Source organism: Miscanthus floridulus, chromosome 3 (genome assembly GCF_019320115.1).
Source record: "Miscanthus floridulus cultivar M001 chromosome 3, ASM1932011v1, whole genome shotgun sequence".
NCBI classification, from domain to species: domain Eukaryota; kingdom Viridiplantae; phylum Streptophyta; class Magnoliopsida; order Poales; family Poaceae; genus Miscanthus; species Miscanthus floridulus.
Window position 1 is genome coordinate 55,337,225 of NC_089582.1, and position 15,602 is coordinate 55,352,826.

General features: G+C 46.3%; 1 protein-coding gene across 1 annotated transcript; it reads right to left on the reverse strand.

The window, feature by feature from the left end:
• Positions 1–10,052: 10,052 nt before the first annotated feature.
• On the reverse strand, positions 10,053–14,366 carry LOC136543760 (G-type lectin S-receptor-like serine/threonine-protein kinase B120). The gene is made up of 7 exons (XM_066536125.1): positions 14,336–14,366; positions 12,431–12,556; positions 12,168–12,310; positions 11,110–11,239; positions 10,760–11,003; positions 10,500–10,632; positions 10,053–10,406 (listed from the first exon to the last, which is right to left on the reverse strand). Exons 1-7 carry the CDS (start codon positions 14,364–14,366, stop codon positions 10,053–10,055), a joined length of 1,161 nt encoding a protein of 386 aa, XP_066392222.1.
• Positions 14,367–15,602: the final 1,236 nt, after the last annotated feature.

The window sequence follows — 15,602 nt, forward strand, 5'->3', positions numbered from 1 at the left end:
ACCTGAGTTGTACCAAAGGTGACCTAAGGTGACCATTGATCTGGTCTGCCTGGGTTTGTGTTAGGAATAAATTCCCAGCTGGTTGAAATCAATTCGAATTGCCGTCTCTCCTGGATAGTGAGAAACTTGGCTAGTCCCAACATCGTAGTAATTGGATTATGGAATGTGATGGTTCGGATAAACATGGAATTACTATACCTGCTATGGTTACTATTGTATGCTCTAAAAAGATATACCACATGTTTGGCACAGGATAGTTGCTAATCTAGAGATGGATAGTTCTAATTAACTTGATGATAGAATTATAATTGTATAATTGAGTTAATCGCTTGTTATGCAAAATGTTGTCAAGCTACCTCCACTTATAAAGCCTTGCATACTCCTTGGAGTCAATTTTATTTCTGGTTATGATGGGTAAGTCTAGCTGAGTACATTCGAGTACTCAGGGTTTATCCCACCATGTTGCAGGTAAGGTTTGACCTGTTGAGGATGGTGGCTAACCACCGGTGGGCTCGGTGACTCTATATTCACTTCTCATCTATATGCTTTTGTCTGAGGATGTCACTTATGCTAGCAATGTATTTGGAACTTATATTAATGTAATCCTTTGAAAGCAAATGTTGTTTTCACTAATCGGTTTTGAAACCCAAACTTGCCCTATTACTTATGAACCTATTTGTAATATTATTTTCCGCTGCAACTCTGCGTATGTGATTTGTATTTGCTTAATCACGCGATCTTGGTTGTGATGTTGATTTACCGAGGTCCTGCGTGACACTTGGTGGACTACCGGGTTTATATAAGTGAGAGTATGCGCGTGTCAATGTATTCAACGGGGACAGCCGTACTTGATCTTGTATAAATTGGGCGGTTCTGTCACAGCTATGGAGCATATGGCAACAATGGTGATCCACATGACCTAGAGGTAAAGCTCATGAACTTGACCCCGTTCCTTCTATCTCTCCTTTAGATTACAGGAACAGCGGTAGAAGGCGAGAATAAGGTAACAGATCAGCTTAGATAAAGGGAGCTATTTATGTGGTGGCGACCAGGGAAGCGAACCGCACTTGCACAGATTATGCCCTAATACAAGCCCCACACACCCTCAAGAAATGAGCTGGCACACCATAAACGTGCAGGGATGCCATTAAGATGTGGAATCCAGGGAGGTCGACCACCCCTAGGATTCGCATGTAGAGCGCCCCATAGTCATCATGACTGCAGAACGCGCACGCAATCACACACCAAGTAAACGTCGATAAGCCACGACCATGGCAAGGAGGCCTGAAAGCCCCTAAGCCCATGTGCAAGGTCACTGGTCGTGACCATGACCCAACATCATGCTTAGGAAACCCACTCTTGGGTCAGTCCTTAAAAGGGCTCGAGGGCATAAAGGGATAGGGCAGGGACCAGATTGGCCCCTATGGCTCTAATCGGTGGTGCGAAGCCATACGATCGTCTCTCTCTATGTTCGAGTCGTCCGCTTTGAAGTCTCCTGGGTTGACCCCCTCTGAGGGGGAGGCATCTTGCCCCTTAGCCACTATGGAGGCAGTTGGGGACCGATGGGATTGATGGCCAATGATTTATGGGATGTCTCTCGACGAGGCATAGCCAAATTCCACGTCAAGTTGGGAGGATATTAGGTCCCGCTTGAATTACCCATCGACCCCGATGAGGCACACCGCTCTGACCATGTGGTTATGGTGGACATGCCTCTCCCCATGTGGGGCAAAACTAAAATTTGCCTATAGCAAGGCACCATGACCCCTCGGGTCATGAGAGGCGTCAGGGAAAGAAGAAAGTGGGCACCAATAGCCCCACTATCAGGACGAGGCCTAGCCTCGACCACTTCCTCCCTGAGCCCTGGGTTCTCTACCTTCGAACGGATAGCAACACATCCACCGAGGATCAAAATCCAGATGGCGCCAAGTCGAGACTCCAACCCCTAGTCAGGGAAGGTGTCTTAGAAACCCTGACGCCACCCAAAAAGCACACCTTAAATTTCCACAAAAACACAGGACGATCCCGGGCCAAAAATCTTAGGAAATACCTTGTGATAGCCTCAAATGGTAGGAAGGTCTCCATTTATAGGCTTAGGACAAACTGAGTAGCCTGAACCCCCCGTGCCATGTGGCACACTACGGTAGGTCACCACCAACATCAAATGCCCACGTAAGATAAGGAAAATCGAGACTCTAACAAAAGCAGGACCAGTATGATGTCGATGAAACTACTCAGCCCTGCCTAGGTCACGAGCCCTAATACGCAGCACACTGACACAGCAAGGCTCAGTAGTCACATACCACATCATCAGGGCATCCTGATAGGGCAAAGCACAATGGCCACCTATCGCATTGAACGCACTTACCCGCAAGGGATCGAGTGACGAAGCTCGAATAAGCCATGACTACGAACCCACGCGCAACGCACACGCACCTTAGAGCTTTCACGATCACTTCGTGATCATAAAAATACTTAGGGGCTACTATTGAGGTTGTGACCCTGGGGTGTCTCAAGGCACCGATTAGTTAACAGGCCAAGCGGCCCACAACATATCAGCTAGCGAAAGCCTAAACGACTGAGGCCCAGCTAAGCCAAGCGAACTAGGATGAACGCTAAGACCGGGGTCAGCCATGACCCCTCCTTTGTGCCTTAGCCACACGGTGTTGGGAAGGCGCATGACCTCTCCCCTGTCATGACCCCTAGAAAGAATGGGGAGAGGTTGAGCCTAGCCAAGCATGCCTACTCCGATAAGAACAAGCACGCCGCACTGACCCTGCAAGGACCGAGGAGACAGTAGTCACCTCGGTCCGATCAGACACCATCCCTATGCCACGCTGCACAGACAAGACAACAAGGTGATCAATGACCTGAGGACATCCACCAGCTCCTGTACGATGCCCTAGGAAACCAAGATACGATGACGAAGACCACAATAGAGATCACATCACACAAGACGGCTGGTGAACCACCATCGTGCTGACAGTGCCACTACAGCTGGCATAGTAGCACCATGCCACGATGTGGCCACAAGACCATGACGATAACCACGCCTAGACGTACTCCACGAGATGGCATAGCTTGCAAGCCAAGTTAGCTAGGCCCTCCCTTAGGCTCACGACCCTTTGATCGGGAGAACCTATTGCTTTGTATTCGCCCTGGCCCCAAACTCTATATAAGGGTAGCCAGGGCACCTATCTCAATATCATTCTGCATCCTCTACCATTTCACTCTTTCTCCATAGTAGTAAAGCTCCTAGAGCTTCCCTTTGGGCAGCCCACCGCCTAGCTTTGGTTCCTCTACCTCTTCCACCATTCTTGCACCCCCCTCATTATAAGAACTTCAGAGCATTCAAGCAAGGAACATGAACTCGATCATCTCTGAGACCAGACATAGGGCTCTGGCCTAAACCAGTATAAATCCTCGTGTCTTTTAGATGCTACCATCGTCTTCCGAGAACAGCGTGGCAATTGTATAAATTTACTAGTCCGGTTTACAAAACACCGACAATGACAATCCAGAGATTGAGAAGGAGGAGGAGGCACCTCCAGTTCACCACCCACCTCAGGGAGGTCACCCAGCATAGAGCATTCACTTTGGTATGCTTGAGGTACATCACACTCAGGTGCCCCACTATGTTGCTAGAGTAAACTACAAGGCTAAGGGTATGACTGAGAGAGCCAAAGAGCAAAGGAGGATTGATCCTAGGAGTTAGCCAGAGAGTTGCCCATATGATCATAGATTTTGCACCATGTTTCAGCTTGACTAATATCATAGTGTAATACTCCCTAGAAACCCAGTTGGGGCTAAGTCTCAGTAGATTGATTGGACACATGTTAGAGAGTTACAGAAGCCTTCTCTTGATATTGCTATTGCTACATGTCAGCGTACAGGTGTGTACTAGCTCATGGAGTTTTAGCATTCCTGGAACTCCAAAGTTATTGCATAGTTCTACGCCACCTTGTTTGTAGAGGAGGAGTCAAGGCGTATGCACTGGATATTAGAGGGTCAGTGGTACAGTGTTGATTATACAGTCTTCTTAGGGCATCTGGGCATTTTAGAGGAGGAGCTTTAGAGAGATAGGATTCACACTGAGCAGGTACTACCTCCTAAGAGGATGGCTTACATGTATAGAGGTGGCTCAGTTGGAAAGGTGAATGGCCTTCATCCCACCTATAGGTACCTAGATAGGATGTTCAAGAAGTCCATTGACTGCAAGGGAGGTGACAAGGGTATGATTGCATATTACTCTAGGAATCTTCTCCACAGGATGGCACTAGATGCAGAGTCATTCAGTATCTTTGACTTCATCTGGTGTGAGATCTAGAGTGTTGGTGAGAGGCCCATCAAGGGCTATGGTTTCAGTCCATACATCATGTATATGATTGAGAAGGTGACCAGGCACCAATTTGAGTATGACAGGCCTCACAAGGTTCTAAAGATTATAGCTGATTTGCCAGAGGTTGGAGTCCCCCCACCTGGTCTAGGGGAGCAGCAGCAGCAGTAGAGGCAAGTGCACCTGAGTGTGGTGCAACAGCAGTAGGAGGAGCTTCACCTCCACCATGTGCTCCTCCATGTTCTTCTTCATGACGCTGTAGACCTCCATCTCCTATTTGCAAGATTTCTAGTGCCATTTTTGGGATGTGCAAGGACAATGAGGTCCGACAGTGGAAGGAGAGAGAGGCTAGGAGGAAGGACACCTGGAATCTCAAGTAGATTTCTCAGAACTTGGAGCTTAGACCTCCTAGGTCTCCTATCTTAGATGGTGACCCCCCTCCAGTGAGACTAAGACTGAGGATCAGAGACAGGTTAGACACGATAGACTAAGTTTCTTTAGAGGCATGAGTAGCAAGCACCACAGCAGTAGGCTCAGCAGTAGGAGCAGGCACCGAAGCACCCTGACACCTTGCCACTGTAGGCTCATGTGCCTACTCATGCTCAGCCACGTCCTAGTGCAGCAGATGAGTATGCTTCAGACTGATGGAGTGAGCTCACAGGTGGATACAGCTACTATGGGTATGGTGGTTACGATCCTTCTGGTGATAGTGGTTCTCATCCAGCTGGTGCTCCACGTTCTGAGGATGAGGATGATGGTGGACAGGATGATGATGATGATGATGATGATGATGATGAGTGATCTCAGGTGTCAGATACAGCTTGCAGCCCCTTTGTGCTTGGATTGTCAATTTTGGACCTTTTGTGGTGATAGATAACAAAGAGGGAGAGAGACTTATTAAAGCTTCAGATGTGTTTCATGTGTTATATTTATACCTGGAGATATGTACTGCAGCTGTAGTTAATCATCATTTGAGCTTCATTGATGTATCTTGAGTTTGAGTTGTACCTTGAGTTTGTGATAGATTGTATCATGTGAGAAATGAGACTTGTGCTTTGTGGATGTATCTTTTGAGACTCATGTGACATGATCCTTATCTTGTAATATAATCTATCTTAATTGTTTGTGGACTTGAGAAAATTTGTGATCAGTGCTATGTGTGTGATATACATGTGTTGTATTTATTTTCATAAGGACCCTACATGTTTAGAGTGGATTTGTTTGGTGTGATGCTTTTATTTATTCCTTCCTTGTGTGATATATCATGTCATATGCATCACGGTTTTATTTGGTAACACACACTTGCACCCCACGGATGTAATGATTTAGGGGAAGTCTCCTATGTGTTTTAATATGTGAAATTGACATTTGAGGTCGTTTTGTGAATTCCATTCATAATCACATATTAAGGGGAGCCTCTCATAAATCATTGAATCCAAAAGCTTTAATATTTAATATCTTTTTGTAAGCTTTAATCAAGTTGTCATCAATCACCAGAAAGGGGGAGATTGAAAGTGCATCAAGCCCTTTAGTGGGTTTTGGATGATTGAATGACAACATGATTAAAGGTCTAACTCATTTGCTAAGTGTGGACAGAAAATAGGTTATCTCACAGGTATTTAATGAAAGCCAAAATAATTTGTTGTTGTAAACAATCTAGTTCAAATACAAGACAACAATGCAAATGTAGTTCATGCAAGGCTTACTCATTGTGGGATTTCTATGGCTTATATGAAAGCAAGCACGTTGAAGAACTTATTAATGAGACATAAGGGATTGCATATGGAATGGTCTCATATACTAAAGCTTGCTACATTAAAAGACATTTATACAAATGATCTAAATGGATGATTCAACACCAAGTGTGACTTTATGGCTTGAGACGGTGAAGATAGCAAGGAAAGGCTTCGAGGTACTAAACAAGGGTGAAGGACAAGCGATGGCTTGATGGCCGAGGAACCTAGCTAAGGTGAAGAAGGAAGTACTTGCATTAGTCTAGATACTAATGAAATCGTGACGGTCACATTGAAGTGGAGGATCAAATCCTAGGTGAATAAAGGAGTGACTTGATAAATTTGAAGCCAACTCACATTTATTGAATGAAGTCAAGTCACATGCTCAAGATGGCTATGCTCAAGGAGAAAATCATAGGTGACATGATTGACACCCTCACTCGATGAAGTTTTAAAGTTATGGCATTCGGTTCAAAGGATTTCAACTCAAGCGCTTCAATTCCATTTTCATTAAAACTTGAGTAAATAGGTATGTCGTACTATTAAGAGGGATACATCATGTTGATAGATGATTATCGATAAGTGCTCAAGCCAACCCATGTGATGTTTGAGTGAAAGAGAGACAAAAGAGCTAACTTGTGTTTGTTGTGCCTGGCCCAGACGTGTCTGGTATTTGCCTAGCCACAGTAACCTTCTTGGTGTTCTCGGTTTGGCTCATTGGGAGTTCCGACAAGAGTCGGGAGTTCCGACGCCTCGCAGCTTTACTAACATTGTGACCGTTGGGGTTGTACGGCCAATACCGGACGTGTCCGGTATTCGCCAACGGCTACATAATGGCTACTTTTTCAAAGGGGCTATAAATACCCCTTAGCCTCCACCTTTGGAGGGTGCTGACTTCCAGACATGTTTTTTAGCCTTGAGAACACTCTCCAACCCTCTCTTAGTGAGTGATTGATTCAAACTTGCAAAATCCACCTTGTGGGTTGAGTGAGATTCAAAATTGAGAGCAAGCCACCCTTGAGCACTTGTACATATTTGCCGATCTCGTGATTTGCATTTGTTACTCTTGGACTCTTCGGTCCTAGACGGCTAGGTGTCGCCGGAGAGCACCCAAGAGCTTGTGGTGTGCCTCGAGAAGTTTGTACCGGTTCAATTCCACTGCCGCAAGGGAAGGAATCAACTAGTGGAAGGAGGAAAAGGAGTTGGAAAAGACTCTGGCTAGAGTGGCCTTCGTGGTCCTCTAGAGCTAACCTTCGCTAGGTCGCTCGCAGCCCCCTCAACGGAGAGTAGGACTCAACGGAATCCGAACTTTGGTAAAACAAATACCGTGTCTCGATCTCTCTTTACATTTGGTATTTGTGATCTTGTTGTTTTGCTTGAGCTTGTGAGCAGGTGACCAGTGAGTACCTACAGCTTGTGAGCAAGGAGGAATCAAACGGAGCAAGTCGGGCCGCTGTCTGCAGAACCCACATATACCGGACGCGTCCGGTATTTGGGGCCAGTGCCAAATTCATTTGTTCTTTGCTCTAATCTTTGTGTTGCAAGCTTGTGGCTCCGTTCTTTTCTCTGATTTGGAGTTTCCAATTTCGCATTTTAAAGGGTTGAATTTTAGAAATGCCTATTGAAAGCCCCCCTAGGTGGCATCCTCGGTCCTTTCACTATTTCCATTCTAATTGCTGTCGTCGATGGTTGTGTTGAGACACGTTCAGCGATCTTTACGTTACTAGTATGGTGCCCGTGCTAACACTACGACAACATTCAAATATGCAAATTGAAACAACCAAAAGACAGTTTGGTCTTTCCTACATAAGACTTAGCATTTACAACTTAGTTGGTTACCATTTAGCACTCAACAAGCACGATGCAAATTAACATATGATAAGAAATTCCTTTTTAGTGAAATTGACTTAAATCTCTTCGATGACAAAAAAAATATTTGTTGCACCCGAAACTTTCTGTCTCCATATCAAATGATTTATCTTCATGAAACAAAGGTTTTTGGCAGGTAGCACAAGTTAGCATGACCCATTTACACAAAACGGAGGCTATTCCATACAGAGTTGATACTGACTATTAGGAACTTTATGCATGCTGATGTTCATTAATGCAGACTCTTGCACAAAGAAAGATCACAGGCCAGTGTCGTTTATATAAACTAAACAAAGTAAGAAAGCATTAACCATATGCATTAGGCTCATGGATTACAAGATCTTCACTGCTTTCAGAAATTAAAAAAAAACAAAAAATATATTAAAAGGGCCAAGTGCATGAGAAAATGAAATAAAAAAGATACAACAATCACTTGCCTATACGCGTGGGTTCTGGACATCATCCACTGCTGAAGCTACTGCAGGTAGCTCAACATGGCCCAACCAACTGTTCCAGATTCTTAATCATCACCTTAGCAGAGCCCTCTGCGATCTGAGAACCTCAGCTGCCATGGATAGAATTGTATTACTGGCGACAAGCGTGACAACAAACTCGATGGCAAGGTGGCGGGTGCCGTCCTCTGGTTCTGGGGCCTCGGCAATCTGCAGCATGGAGGCGACCACGTCGGGCAGCTGGCGGCGCAAGAACGGCTCTGTGCCAGCGAGGTCTATCATCATCTCCAAAGCCTAATTTCATTGAGCAAACTTTTACATTCACAAATTATTTTCTCAGTCGCCTACTGACAAGTAGATAGCTTTTAATTAACTGAGAACGGCCCAAAAAGAATATCTGAACTTGCTGGTTCTAAAATGTCCAAGAAAGGCAAGCTCATTATACGATGACAACACCATCCGTTGCAAGATAAGCACATTTTAGATAAATCAGTTCAAGAAAAAGCAGAAAATAAAGGAACAAGGAGCTAGAGCTAGCGTAATCAACAGCCAAATGTACTATCATCAACTAATATTCTCATCAGTGCAATTCGTAGGACGATTCAAAGATTCCAAATATAATATTAGCATCTGTAATTCTATATACTGGAAGCCACTAAGAACAGAAATCTCACAGCCTTTGGTCATGCATCAGCAGAAGCAATGATTGAATGGAATCAGCAGAAGTAAAGCCTCCAGGCTCCAGCGTAAGTCATGCATCAGGGGCAGTTTCTTTTTGTGTGTGCATACGGTTAAAAGAATTTGATCAAATTAACAACTATCTAAACCCACAATAATGCAAACTAAAGTCGATGGATCATTGTTGCATACAACATACATCAAGGTCTCTCAAGCGTGGCACGTTCTGCGGCTAAAATTGATGACAAGCACACTCTTTAGAGACTAATGCAGAGTTGTTCTTTGGTCCACTCGCTTGCTCTCACGATAATGGATAATCTGAACTGCAAACACAAAAATAAAAATTTTATTCACTAATCTTGCTTTCTTTGCGGGCTGACTGGTAAACTGGTAGAAGGAATAGGGGACAGTGGCTAGTGGGGCATAAACACAAATACCTAACGTGCAGGCCGGGCATGGTGGATCACCTTGCGCCTTGGCCTAGAGGCAGCTGCAGAGCTGCTCGCCTGCACTCCTAGATCGTGACCACACAGTGTATATAAGGGATCGAATCGAAATATCGAATAGTACAGCCGTCCCGTTTCTTGTCTTCACGCACGCGGCACACCTAGCCACCTCACCGGCTAGACGTACCTCCGAGCATGTCCGGCGGCGGCGGCGGCGGTGGCGGCCGCGCCCGCATCTATGGGCCGACGAAACTTGAGAACGACTTCTACACTTAGAAAAAGAAAGAAGAGATCGAGCCAGTTCTTGCCAAGATCAAGACGATCTGCCGCCGGGCGAAGCATGACCGTGAATAGTACAGACAGAACGAACTTCTTGGTTGCTTTTCATGTAGAAGAAGAATGGTGCGTGGCTCATGAAACCCCCATGATCTAAAACTCGTGGGGAAACAGTTGAAGGAAATCATCATCTCTGCTCCAGGATCCATCCAACGATCCATGCTATGTACTATACAGTGCACTAGTACAGTATATTGCATTGCTACCGGCCTTCGAGGTGCGTGATGGTTAGCTCGCTGTTGCCGCAGGTGATCTCTCGCGCGTCCACGGCGAGAGCCGCGGCGGCAGCCGCCGGCCAAATGTTTGGGGCCGCCGCGTGGGCGTGGCTCATGGGCGTGCACACCACGGGCCTTTGCGGCTGCGATGGCGCTACCTGCTGCGACAGCATGGGGATGACGTTCGCCATGGGCGGCCGCTGGGTCGGGCACTCCTGCACGCAGAGCAGCGCGACCTGGACGCACGTCGCCGCCTTCGCCAGCTCGGCTCCCGTGCAGTCGCTGCGAATTGCTGGGTCGATGAGGTCATGGCTCCGCCCTGCTTCCCAGAGCCCCCATGCCTGATGATCGTCGTCACGTCAGAGTAATTCAATCTGAATTGACTGAATATACACTTATATGTCAAGTTTCTGAAATGGATGATCGATGCTTACATATGCTATGAGATTGAAACTTCGGTGGTTCTTGCTGCCGCTGACGATCTCCAGCAGCAGGACGCCGAAGCTGTACACGTCCTGCATGAAGGACACCGTGCCGTCCATGGCGTATTCCGGTGCCATGTACCCACACTGTTGTGTCATCGTCGCGCCAAAGCATGCAAACGCACGGTGGTCAGTAGTTTCTCACGGTGGAAATTCTGCCAACACCCAGTGCAGTGAGCGAGAGAGAGAGAGAGTCCATCGTCCCTTCTTACTATGTGCCGATGATTGTCCTAGTGATGGTTTCTTGGCGATCGGCGCTGCCGCTGAAGAGCCTGGCGATGCCGAAGTCGGAGATCTTGGCGACCATGTCGGCGTCGAGGAGCACGTTCGCGGCCTTGAGGTCCCGGTGGATGATGTTGAGCCTTGAGTCCTGGTGAAGGTAGAGGACTCCCCTGGCGATGCCGAGGATGATGTCCAGCCTCGTCTTCCACCGCAGCGACGCACGCCGCCTCTCATCTGCACGTACGCAATGCAAGGCCGCCGTTCACCGGGTTTAGTTACTGCTCCTATTTGGCACACACAAGTACAGCAACGCAGTTAAATATATATAGGATCGGAGTACCAAAAATGAAGGCGTCCAAGCTCTTGTTGCTCATGTACTCGTAGACTAGCATCCTCTCTGAGCAGTGGACGCAGCAGCCCAGAAGGCGGACCAGGCTGCGGTGCTGCAGCTTGGCGATCAGGACCGGGGGTGAAAACGGTACGGAAATTTTCCGATCGTATTCGAGACCGAATTTGTTTAGAGGAGTTCAGATTTGTTTATATCCGAGTCCGGATATTCAACATTGAAAAAGTTCGGCGAACTTCAGCGCCACCGTTCTATTTTTTTCCCCTCCATGCCATCAGATTGGGCTCTAACGGTGTCAAACTGTACGTGTGAAAAGTCAAAAATACCTTTATATCTAAATATGTCATTAATTTTTTTGGAGCATCTTAACGACTTCAAATAAAAAAACTCAAAACTAAAAAGTTGTATATCTCATCGAGATCTATAATTTTCATATAAAAATTATCTTCATTTAATACCACAAAAAATATGATTTTTCTAAGATATATTAATCATATCAAATCATATTTTTTACGGAATTAAATGAAGATAATTTTTATATAAAATTATAGATCTCGACGAGATCTACAACTTTCTAGTTTTGAATTTTTCCATTTGAAGTCGTTAAGATACTAAAAAATTAATGATATATTTAGACGTAAGGGTATTTTCGACTTTTCACACTTTAATTTGACACGGTTAGAACTCAAATCTGACGGCAGTGGCATAGAGGGCAAAAAAAAGTTGGAGCAGTGACGCTGAAGTCTACCGAACTTTTTCAGTGGGTCACAGAAAATTACGATCTTTTTAATGGCTCACGAGGAATTCCCTCATAATCCAATCAGACATTTGGGCATATACAGCATGTTCGTTTGTTGGTTTCAGTTAAGGTTTATCAGCTAGCTAATAGTGTTTTTCTCACAATAAACCAGTATCAGTCGGACTTATCAGTCTAGAAACCAACCAACGAACAGGCCGATAGTATATACGTACAAACAACAAACATATTCTGGCGTTGTCTTCAAACCTCAATATGTGATTACTACTCCGATCCCTATATAGTAGTATAGTACCTTGTAAGCTACGCCGAATCCGCCTCGCCCAATCACATTGTCTGCACAGAACCCGTTGGTGGCTGTTCGAATGATCCCCAGAGGGTACGTGGGGCATTCACTGCTGCTCATCATAAGCTCGATTGCCTCATCAGCCATGGTAACTGCAAATAAATAAATGGAGAGTTCGTTTATGAGGAAGCAACGAAGCATATATGATTGCTCTTTGTCATCAGACAAGATGCTTGTTGCTTAGAATAAATCACAAAATAAGTAAAACTAACCTTTCTTACTGCTGCGCTGCATTTTTCTCCAAATGACAAAGGCAAGAGATAGAAGCAGAAACGCGAAGCCGACGATCACCAGCGTGATGACAGCCGCAAACTTCTTCCGGGTGTTCTTGGTAGCGTCTGAAGACACATATGCGGTGCGGGGTGCATTGTACGTCAGAGAGACAGTGAGGTGACTGACTGCTTCAATCTAGCAATTTCTTAGAGTTCAAGGTACTCAGCCAGCTACGACGACGGAATGAGGGCGATGGGCTGATCACCGATGGCATTGTTCAGACTTTTCAGTCATCAGTCACGCATGCATATATTCGATCAATCTATATTTCTATGACGACGGAAGACCGAAGACTTAATTAATGCGATTAGAGAGAGTGAACAAAACACAGAGCATCCATCCTCTCGTCGCAGCTGGCGAAGCATGACTTGGACTTGAATTAAAGGTCTAGGCAGTGCCTGAAAACGTCTTGCAATTGCAACGACCATGTTCTACAAGGAAATTGAGTGAGTATTTGACCAACCAAAATTCGAATGTCCCTGAACCAAACGGGAGATGCCGTACGACCGTATCTCCTTCATTCCCTAGAATCATACGTATTATATATGCGACCAACTGATTGTTCATGATTATGTTTTTTTTAGATATAAAGAGTTCATGATTATGTATTATATACATATATACTATTAAGTGAGTAGAGTAGATGAACTACCAACCTGATCCCGAGCGACACTATGTAGGCCCCGTTCACTTGTCTTAAAAATAGTTTGTTTGGCTTCTTTTTTCAACCGGAACAGTATTTTTCTCTCACAACAATCCAGCTGGAACAGTGTTTTCAGCCAAGTTTCAGACCAGCGAACGGGACCGTATAGGGCGTATAGTAGGAGTGTATTTTGTTAGGATGATCTCCACCAGTTGACCCAACGGCCAATTGGGTTCTTGATTCGTGCCCTGATCGAGGGCGCTCAGTCGTTTCTAACTAGCTGATAGGCCCCTGTCGCGCAGCACAATAAATAGGAGGTGGGGGCTGGGACTCGAGACACGAGGTTCACCGCAACCGCCAGTGCCCACCATGTCCAAACCCTAGTCCGATCGTGAGGGTGCGCTGTAAGCGACAGGAAGCTCAATCGCCTTCGCCGCCACCACTACGATGCTACCTCTACTCTGACACTAGAGGCGTGTTACGCCGCGCCATGGCGGGGTACATCATTAAGTTTCTCATCTAAGTTATGTTTTTACCCACTGATCTACGCCTAGATGGTCCAAGACTTCTATCAATGGTATCAGAGCCAGGTTAGGTTGTAGATCTAGCCCGGGGTAGTATCAGTTTTCAGCATTTAGAAGGAGATGAACGAATCGAGTCGAATCGGGTTGAAACCCCAACCCTAGCCCAAACCCTAAGTGAGAAAAGAAAGAGGGTTGGCGGGACTAACCTTTCCCACCTACTGGCCACCACCGCCTGACGCGGGATGGCACCATGCGGGAAGTACAAGCCGAGCCACCGCACGGCGCTGCTTCGTCAGTGCACGGGCCAGGGCTCAAAGCACCGCCTCACGGCTGCTCGACGACGGCGGGCTCACCCTCGGGCGAGCGCGCACCGGCAAGAGATCTCGCGGCGGTGCCATCGTCCTCCTCTGGCCACGGGACACCTCTCGAGATCTCACTCGCTCCGTGCAGGGATAGAACAGAAGGGAGTAGGAGCGAGAAAAGAAGAAGAGGAAGGGGAGCCAGACTTGCTTCGATGGCTGTCTTCCTCACCATCGCCGACGCCCACCATGGCTAGTTCGAGTCTGGGGTAAAAAGGTGAACAGAAATTAGAAAGGGGTGATTCAAATCGGATCAAACTCCAACCTAAAACCCTAACCCTAACCCTAGAAGAATGGACGGAAAGGGGAAGGACCTACCTGATTTTCTCGCCGCCGTCACCACCGCCATCGTGCGGGAAGAAGCCCCGCTGTCGCCTCGCCGGCACGCGGGGAGATAGCCGAGCCACGCTCGCCGCCGTGCGCGCGAGCCCCAGCCGAGGGCACCATCATAGGACCGCTTGACGGCGGTACGCTTACCCATTGGGGAGCGCACGCTCTAACAAAGGGACATGCGGTGGTGTCGGAAAGATCTAGAGTTTAGGGCAAGTCCTACCGTAGCACGTGTGGGGGATTAGGGCACCGTCGCCCAGACCGCTCGACGGCGGCGCACTCAGCCTAGGCTGAGCGCGTGCGCCGGCGAGGGGACCGGCGGCGGAGCCACTGCACTGCCTTTTCTCTTCCGGCTGCCGCGAGGAGAGGAAAGGCAGGGAGAACCGAATGAGGTTAGGGCTCGGGAGCCGTGGCCACGGACGCCGTTTTGAACCGCCGAGGAGCGCGGACAACCGTCGGATCGCGATGAATGGACGACATTCGCTGGACCGGATTTGGCCTAGGCGGGCGAGAGAAATCCCGGCCCAGGCCCAGGTTGCGGCCTGGGCACGGGGGAGCGCGGGCGCGAGCGGCAGCAGTGGGCTGATTTTGCTGCTGGGCCGCGACAGTGCGCAGCGCGTGAGCGGTTTCGGCCCAATTGCACAGAACCGATTAAAGTTAGTTTATTGATTTTCATAAGCAAATTTTGATGATTTTTTATCTAGTTTAAATCTCTGTTAAAATTTAAACCAACGGGATAATTTTTTGAGAGAGTATTTGAGTACTGTAAAATGCTTCTAAAAAGTAGATAAAAAATTTTCATGTTTCCGCTGCAAAGTTTAATTCGAATTATCTTCTAATTAAATTCGAACCAACGGAAGAAATTAATTTGAAGAGCATTGACTTTTAGTAAATTATGATTAAGTTTATCCTCTAATTAAATTAGAACCAACAGAAAAAATTTAAATTAGAGGAGTAGTTTATTTTGTTTAAGTCAGATTATGGTATTGCCATTTTCTGACCAACGTTGATGATGATAATATTATAATGAGTTCAAGGTTAAGGTTTAAATCTCTGATAAATTTTACACCAACATGGTCAATTTTTCAGAGAGTAGATAAGGACCAAGAAATGTTCCTAAACTAAAAGAATGTATTTTATTATCAAGTTTCCGCTGCAATGATGTTGATTATCTTCTAATTAAATTCGAATCAATGAAAGAATTTAATTTTGAAGAGTAGTTATATGTATTTCAAGTTGATTTATGAGTTTTATA